The following is a 10,308-nucleotide window of genomic DNA, read 5'->3' as shown; positions in this document are numbered from 1 at the left end:
GGTGAAGCTCAGTGCCATGGGAGGCCTAACCTGAGAATAGGGGTGTTGTTGCGCTACCTGTTGGTGCTGTGTTGCTGCTGTGCCATTTTAGATTAGGGACCCTTGGCATGGTGAGTAGGCTTATGCATTTTGATCAAAAGGTGTACAAAGTGCCTTATTTACTATTTAAAAACTATGCTGAGTAGCATTAGATGACTGTATAGCATGTAGGTGTGCTTTTTTTCTTTTTGTCAGACTATTAATTTGTGCTATTGTTCTGTATGTTTTATACAGTTATCAGAAATTGCTTATATATTTTAATGTACCGTAATTTGTTTTAAATGTAACATATTACATAAATATATCAATACCTTTTACTCCCTCTTTCTCTATTGCATAGCAGTTGGTGGTATATGGCATTTGGCAGCAACTTTATTATATATTGTTGTCCCTGCCTTTGTATTTTAGATAACATTTTAATTCATACACTTCTCCTTTAACTAAATATAGCACTGCCTCTTTAAACATTTCAAGCAGTCCCTCCCATCTCATCTCCATTAGGCACAACTACAGGGCGCACAGTCCAAAAGAGATCACTAGTGCTGCGCTCCCAGCAAAGCCATTGAGAGGTAAGAATCATTACTGCAAACTACATAGTTCTGCTGGAAAGTGTGGATCAGTATAAGGATTTGCTGGTTTTATGCTGAGCTCTACACTGCAGGGTGAAAGGCGTGTTCTCTGCGATCATGTGAAAAGCTGAGATGTTTATTCAGTCAGGCTGGGATTCTTTTAGAGCTAAGGTCACAAGAACCGGTCTGAATTCTAGCTAGTTCTGTGCCACTGCAAGAGCTGCACTTCCCATCAGATAGCTTAGAAACCAAGGATCTAGGTTGATTGTTTGGTAACCTTCATCACGTATTATATATGTCCATGAAAATTAAAGGCCCACACTAGATTTGAATGTTTTGTGTGTAATGTAATAATGACCATTTGAGGCAGAGTTCACACTTTATTTGGTCAGTTATTGTGAGTTATTTGACCAACACAGAACAGGTGCAGATCTTTCCATTACACTTCATCTGTGAGTAGGCTTCACTACTAGTTTTGGCTCACAGTAAGGACCTGTTCACACCACTGTATTTTTCTGTCCGCATCCGTTCCGCAGTTTCGGGCCGTGTGCTGTCTGCATCTGCACTCCCATTCCTGCAAAAAAAGATAGACCATGTTGTATTCTTGTACCATTTTTGCAGACAAGAATAGGCATTTCTATCATAGGAAAGGACATTCTGCAAAATGCAGAACGCACGCCGCTGGTATTCATGTTTTGTGGTCCACATAAACGGATAGCGTCGTTTGAATGGACCGTAACTGATGGAAATAACTAACCGAATAACTGAAGTGTGAACTCAAATACACTTAGGCTGGGTTCAGACCTGAGCGTTTTACAGCGCGTTCCTACGCGCTGTAAAACGCTCAACAGGCAAGAACCAATGATTCCCTATGGGAATGGTTCTCATCTGAGCGTTTTACAGCGCGTACGATCGCGCTGTAAAACGCCCGACGCCCCAAGAAGTACAGGAGCTTCTTTGGGGCGTCTTGTCGCGCGTTTCCTGCACATAGACTTCCGGGAACGCGCGACAATGGGCGTTTGCTTGTTCCGGAGCCGCGAATGTAAACGCGCATACAATCGCACATAAAGAGCGCTCCATCCCGAACGCGCAGGTATGAACGCAGCCTAAGGGTACTTTCACACTCGCGTTTTTCTTTTACGGCATAGAGTTCCATCACAGGGGCTCTATACCGGAAAAGAACTGATCAGTTTTATCCCCATGCATTCTGAATGGAGAGTAATCCGTTCAGGATGCATCAGGATGTCTTCAGTTCAGTCGTTTTGACTGATCAGGCAAAAGAGAAAACTGCAGCATGCTACGGTTTTCTCTCCGGCGAAAAAAAAATGAAGACTTGCCGTATCCGTTGTTCCGGCATGCGCATGCGCAGATCGGTAGAAATGTACAAGACGGATCCGTCGGTCCGCATGACAAGCGGAGAGACGGATCCATCCTTGCAATGCATTTGTGAGATAGATCCGCATCCGGATCCGTCTCACAAATGCTTTCAGTCAGCGGCGGATCCGGCGGGCAGTTCTGACGACGGAACTGCCCGTGTGAAAGTAGCCTAAGTCACCATAGCCTTTTTAAACCATTCTTATCCTACCCATACAATTTCATATTTCACATAAGAAATGTTATGCTGTAAAGCCAAGCGGCTGATGTGACAGTGTCGGTTATGCTGCCTGCAGCCATCTCCTGTGTTTGCTCAGTCTTTTAGAGAATACATTATGATTTATTTTAAAGCACGTTTAATTCCAGGACATTGAACATATGAAAATGGTTTACATGCATAATATAATAAAGCATGAGCTGTGTGACATACTGGTATAAAGAGAACGGACCCTATTTACAACAGAAGGGAGAAGGGGACAATAGGTGAGGCAGGGTTATCAAAGGTTTTAGGCCACCTGCACACAAGTGCAGGTGAACGTACATAAGATGCCTAAGGTCTCTTTCACACAAGTTTTCTGCACGGGTGCGATGCGTGACATGAACGCATCGCACCCGCACTGAATCCTGACCTATTCTTTTCAATGGGTCTGTGCACATGAGAGTTGTTTTTCACACATCAGTTCTGCATTGCGTGAGAATTGCAGCATGTTCTATATTCTGCAGGTTTTTTTACGTAGCCCTAGCCCCATAGAAGTGAATGGGGCTTCAGCGAAAAACGCAATGCATCTGGAAGTGAGTGCAGATGCAATGCATTTTTCACTGATGGTTTCTAAGAGATGTTGTTTGTAAACTGGACGCAATTGCAGACAGAACTGACTGAACTTGCTTGCAAAATGATGCAAGTTTCCCTGAATGCACCCTGAACGCATCCGAAGCCTAAGGCCTCTTGCACACAAACGTATTTTCTTTCCGTGTCCGTTATGTTTTTTTTGCAGGCCGTATACGGAACCATTCATTTCAATAGGTCTGCAAAAAAAAAAAAAAACTAAAGTTACTCTTTGTGCATTCAGTTTCCGTACGTATTTTCGTTCCGCAAAAAAAATGTCCTATTATTGTCCGCATTACGGACAAGGATAGTACTGTTCTATGAAGGGCCAGCTGTTCCGTTCCACAAAATACGGACCGCAAAATACATACGGTCGTGTGCAAGAGGCGGGTGCTGCAGTTCTGACATGCATTCAGGATGCAGTTTAACAGCCTCATTAAACCCTGGTGTTTCTGCATAGTGGAAATGATTTTATTAATTTTAGCTAGATACAATAAAAACAGCATCCATTCCTGAATGCATGTCAAAACGGCACCCTAATTGCGGTTTTTGGTGCGGATTTGAAATGGTTTTGCCGCAGATCTCGCCCTTCAATTGTAAAGGGTAAAATCCTCAGCTAAAACTTCAGACATAATTGACATCCTATTTAAATTGAAAGGCAGGAAAAAATCTGCAAAGTGTACATCTGATAGTGTCATCTCATACACTTTGCTTCTACTGTAATATGCTGTGGTTTTTCCACACGGGAATCCGCGTGGAAATATTGTACGTATTCCTCAATGTGTGCAGGTGGCCTTGGGCTTTCCAGGAGATGCGAGTTTGGATGTTGGGGGAGAGTCTGATGTGTTGGGGTAGGGAGTTTCCAGCGTGTGAGGGGTGCACGGGAAAAATCTTGAAGCCAATTCTGTGAGGACCAGACAAGAGAAGGGCAAAGGAAGTGGACTTGGCAGGATCGGAGATGGCTTACGTGGAGGTAATAAGAGAGTAGAGTCTGATTCACATGACTGTGCTTGGTCTGGGAAACGCAGCTTGTGGACCAACCACATCTCCCCTGACCTGAACTGAGTGCATCATTGTCATTTATAATAGTCAGTTCCTATCTGACTAGTGTACGCTGCCTTGCAGAGTCTTAGGCATGGTACCAGTTTCTAAAATCTCTAACTTCTGTTAATCAGCAAACACATGTGTAGTCTGTCACTTTAAGGGTATGTTTATGCATGGAAGATCTGTTAAAATTCCTGCAACTGAACATCTGTTCCCTATATCTGTATAGATTATGTCTGCAGCATGTGCATAGAATTTTACAAACCCTATTCAGATATATGGAACAGGCAAATACATTTCTGCAGCAAATCTACCTTGCGTCTGAACGTACTGTAACAGGACTTTAACGCGTGCAGGTGCAATGGTAAAAAGCTTCATTGCATTGCTTCTTTAAAGAGTAACTAAACTTTTAATCAAGTTTTTTTTATTTTTATGTTCCAATAATATATTATTTATGGATTTAGTATTTTTAATAGAGATATTTCCCACCCTCCCCACCCCCCCCAAAGAGCAGATTTCCTGCGAGCATTAAATTCACTATTCTCTACATCGCTGACTTCTCAGTGGTGTATGGAGTACAGACTCTACACTTTATGAATGGGGCCACAGCGCATGCAGTACGGGCAGGAGGAGCAATGTGTGCCCCCCGGAGGTTTACTAAATGCTGGCATAGCACATGGGTACCCTGTAACCATATACTATGCCAGGATTAGCTGAGCGGAGCGGGCTCCTGCTTCACTAAGCTAAGAGCCCTGCATGTCAGGTTTTAGCACAGGCAGGAGCCCGCTCCACTAAGCTAATCCTGGTATAGTACATGGTTACAGGGTACCCATGTTCTATGCCAGCATTTAGTAAACCTCCGGGGGGCACACATTGCTCCCCCTGCCCGTACTCCATGTGCTGCGGCCCCATTCATAAAGTGTAGACCCTTTACTCCGTACACCGCAGAGAAGTCAGCAATGTGCCAGGAGAGTGAATTTAAAACGCACAGGAAATCTGCACTTTGGGGGGGGGGGGGGGGAATATCTAGAGTAAAAATACAAAATCCATAAATAAAATACATTTTAGGGCATTAGGGACATTTTAAAAATAAAATAATTGATTAAAAGTCTCGTTACTCTTTAACTCCGGGTTCTACATGGAGATCTACTATGGTGCTAAGCAAAGTATATGTTAAGTAGAGTTAAAAAAATGTGCCAGGGAAGGTTTTGGGTGAGGAAAAGCGCCAGGGGAATACTCAGAGTAGTAGGAAGAGTTGGAGGAAATCTGACATTTAGGCTGCACCCTACGTGATCAATTCAACCACGATGGGTGAACTGTGTATATTATGAGGGATAAAACCAATAGAAAAAGTTTACACCGAAGTGCATAAAATGTGTAGGGGCGGCAAAGAAAGTGCCAATATAAGGGGCTAGTGGTGTGTTGCTGGTTGGTTAGTAATTGTATATATAGAAGATGAAACTACATCATTTCGAGTGAAATATATACTATACTAGCTTGGAAGGTATATTTTCTACTTCACCAGGGAGGGGAGTAGGAGATAAACTCAATACACTCGTACCCTCGCCTCCCTCGCCGAGGTCGCTTTATAGATGTAATAGATTCCTTATCCCAGAATGGTAGACACTGATTGCAAAGGATGTGGCATCAAAAGGTTGCTTTATTTCAATTAAACTAAGGTTGATGTGTTTCGGGGAAGTATATATGTCCCCTTCCTCTGATGCTTGTATATCTAGCTCCTTTTTCAGTCCCTGTCTACCATTCTGGGATCAGGAATCCATTACATCCATAGCGCGACCTCGGCGAGGGAGAAAGTGGCGTAGCGTGGAAGGGGTGCCAGCAGGGCCGCAACGCCAATTAGGCAACGTTAGGCGATCGACCCAGGCGGCGCGGCCCTGCTCACAAGTGGGGGGGCGGCGGCAGGTCACAGGGATGTAAGCGTTTCCATTGTGGAAGCGCTCATCCCAATAGTCATCTATATCGCCATCCTCAGGACAGCGATACAGATGGATGTGCTGCGGGGGAGGGAGAGGCGTCTCCCTTCCCCATTCCTCTGATCTCGCCGCCTGAGCCATATACAGCTTGGGATACAGGCCGTAAGAGGCCTGCAACACATCACTGCTGTGGAGGTAAGTATAAGTGTTTATTTTTTTATATGGTACAATACTGGCTCTGGCTACTGTCACATTATTGGGGGGCACTTGTTACTGGCACATGAGTGGGAGGCTATCTATCTGGGGCATATCTTACTGGCACATTATTGGGGGGCACTATGGGGGCACATCTTACTAGCACATTATTGGGGGCATCTACTGAGGCCACAAAGAAGGAGTGTTTTATATGGGAGGCTCTGTAAAGGGGCATTTTATACTGGGGCACATAATGGTGGATACTATGGGGAAGGGGAGAGAGGAGTACTATGGGGTCATCTACGGCGGCACTAAGAAGGTGTATTTTATACTTTGAAATTATGGGGGAACCTGAGGGCATCTATTGGGGCACTATATATGGGGCATTTTATACTGGTACATTATGGGGGCACCAGGAGGAAAGGGGGAGAGGAGCACTATGGGTGTATTATGTATTGGCACATTATGGGGGCACTATTGGGACATTAGCTCAACTGGGGGCATTAAAATGGGGTATTTTTTGCACTGTCACTGGGGGGTCTAGGGGGAACATGATTACTAGTATGGGCACTATGGGAGCATTATTACTTCTGGGGCACAGTGGGGACATGTTGGGGGCACTGTAGGAGCACTTACTACCATGTGTGCTCTAGCAGAGAATTATTCCTATTGGTGGGACTTTTGAGAGCACTATTACTGTGGAGGCACCTTGGCACAGTATCGGCTTACCACAAATATTTTTGGGGGATGTTATGTTTACACTATTAGTGTCGGGGGCACTATTTGCTGGGCTCAGTTATTTTAGGGCACTGTGTGCCATTAATTATTAAAGGGCACTATCTGCATAGTACTACTATCAGGGGGTGTATCTGTTTCTGCAGTATAATATTGGGGAGCACGGCAGGCAGAGTATTGGGGATAGTAGGATGATTTGTCCAGAAGATGGGAGGATGATGGAAAAGTAGTAAACTAAGATTATAATTTTTTTGTCAAACTGCAGAGACGAGAAATGTCTGAAAAGTAGTAGTCTGGTCTGAAAAGGAGAAGATGAGGAAAGAGAACATCTACATCAAAAGAGACATCACTGGATGTAAGAGGTATGTGCACTGCATTATCCTGTATGTTCTCTAGTAATGGGAGGATGGATATAGAATTTGGCCCACACTGTAGCAGCCTGGCCCCAGACTTCAGGTCACACTCTGTGTGTTCTGAATTCTGGGGGCTCACACCCATCTACTACATTATCTGTACACAGGGAGTTATCACCGTGTTATCTGTGGTGTTACATAGGACTGCATGTGATATCTACTACATTATCTCCAAAAGGGGCGTGGCCACAGGTTGGGTGAGGGGCACAATACTTGGCTTGCCCCAGGTGCTGGAAACCCACGCTACGCCACTGGAGGGAGGTGAGGGTACGAGTGTATTGAGTTTCTCCTACTCCCCTCCCTGGTGAAGTAAGTGGAAAATATACTTTCCAAAACTATACTATATTTCACTCAAAATGTTGGCGCCCATACACATTTTATACACTTCAGTGTAAACTTTTTCTATTGGTTTTATCCCTCATAATAAGCAAAGTATATGACAGATAACGTGACAGAACAGTCCAAACTGTTGCATGGGGATGTCATCCCCCACATATGTCTCTAAGGCTACTTTCACACTAGCGTTCGGCTGTCCGCTCGTGAGCTCCGTTTGAAGGGGCTCACGAGCGGACCCGAACGCTTCCGTCCAGCCCTGATGCAGTCTGAATGGATGCGGATCCGCTCAGACTGCATCAGTCTGGCGGCGTTCAGCCTCTGCTCCGCTCAGCAGGCAGACACCTGAACGCTGCTTGCAGCGTTAGGGTGTCCGCCTGGCCGCGCGGAGGCGTGCGGATCCGTCCAGACTTACAATGTAAGTCAATGGGGACGGATCCGTTTGAAGATGCCACAATATGGCTCAATCTTCAAGCGGATCCGTCCCCCATTGACTTTCAATGTAAAAGTCTGGACGGATCCGCTCAGGCTAATTTCACACTTAGCTTTTTTTTGCAAATATAATGCAGACGGATCCGTTCTGAACGGAGCCTCCGTCTGCATTATTATGATCGGATCCGTTCAGAACGGATCCGATCGAACATTAGTGTGAAAGTAGCCTTAGATATGCCATTGCATAGCGATACAGTAACCAACATGACACATTGGCCACTGTGTTAAAAAACATATATGGTGTGGTATACATTTTTCTTTTAGGTGGCCCTGTGTATAGGAAAGCACAGTTAAAAAATGTACCCCATTTGGTGTATGTGCCAGGAGCCATCTGGGTGCATACAGAGAACGGGTTCACATAGCCTTACCAGCTGGGGCATTGCTGGCTCAGGGGCTACATCCAGCCAAGTCTCATTGTTACAATGTTTATCAGAGAATATGTTATTAAAGTTAAATATTACATGTAGAATCCCTGTAAACTTTGTCCTGTGATCAAGGTCAGTAAACTCTAAGCTACTATCTACAACACTTGTTAATATCTGATTTTTCAGGACACTAAAGATCAAGCATTAGAAACGTTCACACAAAGATGGCAGAATTTCAGCATCCTCCGAAATCCACAGGCTTTGTCTCAAAGGTAAGAAAATAGTTTCCCTAACAAACTAAATACAAATTAGTTGCATTGTTTTCATGATGATATGCTACTAATTTTTAAGCTCCAACTGTTTAAAACTGTTGTTTTTTTGTTTGTTTTTCTTGTTTTATCCTTTTATGTGACTTTGTTGATGTCAAAAATATTATTAGTTGTTGATCATAGAGACATTTAGTTCTATGATGAACTTGCATAACATTTATATCCCACAGTCTATATCGTAAATGTCACATTGGACTAGCATATATAAGTAAGGATTTATAGACGTTAACCCCTTAAAGGGGTTTTCTGGGATTTTGATACTGATGACCTATCCTCAGGATAGGTCATCAGTATCTGATTGGTGGGGGTCCGACACCCGGGACCCCACCGATCATTTGTTTGAGAAGGCATCGGGGCTGAGCTGCGATACCAAGCACAGCCGCTACACAATGTACGGCACTATGCTTGGTAAGCACAGAAAAGGCTACGGCGCTCACAGGTGTCTTCTCAAACAACTGATCGGCGGGTGGTCCCAGGTGTCGGACCCCCAACAATCAGATACTGATGACCTATCCTGATGATAGGTCATCAGTAGTAAAATCCCAGGAAACCCTTTTTTATGACCGCCGACTGACAGTGGGCAGTGCAGGTCCCAGATCTGCAGCAACGTCTTTTGGCATTGCAGCAGATGAGGGGGTTGGATCACTGCTGCAGCACTCCAGCGCTAAAAAACAGCTGTTACTAAAAACCTGTTTTCTAAGCACTGGCTCCTGCTTAACAGGCAGACGAAGCTCTGACCTGGCTGTTAACACTTTGATCATGCCCCATACTGTGGCATGATCAAAGGGGACTCAACTCTACAACCAGGTCAATGTCTTTCTGAGTGACCCGATTGTAGCTGGGAAAGCGGAGTATAAACCATTAGCATACCAGAGGATAGTAATATGTTATAAAAGTGAAGTAATATTATAACCCGATTAAAATGTTATAAATAATGTAATACAAAAAATGTAAAAATAAACCACCCTTCACTCCCTTAAAGTATTGTCATTATATACTGTAAAATACATTATATTGTGAACACATTAAATACAATTTTAAAATGTAGGTGTCCGAATGACTGTAATAACCTGAAAAATTAAATTATAAGGATTTTGTGTAAAATGTGAACGATGTAAAAAAAATACAAAAATCACTTTTTTTAATAATAATTCTGCAGCAAAAATAAACTGTAAGTTATAAGTATCCCTGAACAATGTCAATAATAATAAAAAATTTCCCCACGCCTCCCCAACGGCACCACCTGGAGGGTACCCTGCCTTCTCAGGGACAGGAAACAACTGTGAGATCAGCAGATAAAAGCCCCCTCCCTCCCTCTTACCTTCTCCAGTTGTTTCCTGTCCCTTTTTAAGGCAAGAGGTGGATCAGTGCAGGGCCCTAAAGGGATTCTGTCACCACATTTTACCCCCTACAGTAAAACATAACTACTTGTAGGTCTCCCTGAGCTGTATTAAATTATGCCCTTATTAACTAATACAATGTTGTCAACTAGCGCTACACCACATAGAACTCGCAGCGGTGTATTAGCAGTCCCGTGACCTGCTATGTAAAGTAGTGTGCAGACCAGCTGTACAAAACGCAAATATATAGCTGTATAAAATAGTGTAACACCGCGCGCTATAGTGCGACTAAAACCAAAGAACTACACAGAGCGCCTTCC

At 43.9% G+C, this 10,308-nt stretch overlaps 1 protein-coding gene across 1 annotated transcript in view; it reads left to right on the top strand.

Annotated features, from left to right (window-relative positions):
• The first annotated feature begins 500 nt into the window (after window positions 1-500).
• Window positions 501-10,308, top strand: part of LOC122938953 (enoyl-CoA delta isomerase 2-like) — a 51,283-nt gene continuing 41,475 nt past the window's right edge. Inside the window, exons 1-2 of the mRNA XM_044294840.1 lie at window positions 501-608; window positions 8,506-8,591. Of these exons, the coding sequence (XP_044150775.1) occupies window positions 8,544-8,591 (48 nt within the window). The 5' untranslated portion in view covers window positions 501-608; window positions 8,506-8,543. The remainder of the gene's footprint in view (window positions 609-8,505; window positions 8,592-10,308) is intronic.

This window comes from Bufo gargarizans, chromosome 5 (assembly GCF_014858855.1).
Source record: "Bufo gargarizans isolate SCDJY-AF-19 chromosome 5, ASM1485885v1, whole genome shotgun sequence".
Classification (NCBI taxonomy): Eukaryota; Metazoa; Chordata; class Amphibia; order Anura; family Bufonidae; genus Bufo; species Bufo gargarizans.
Note: the sequence above shows the minus strand (reverse complement) of the source record. Positions and strands in the feature narration are given on the sequence as shown.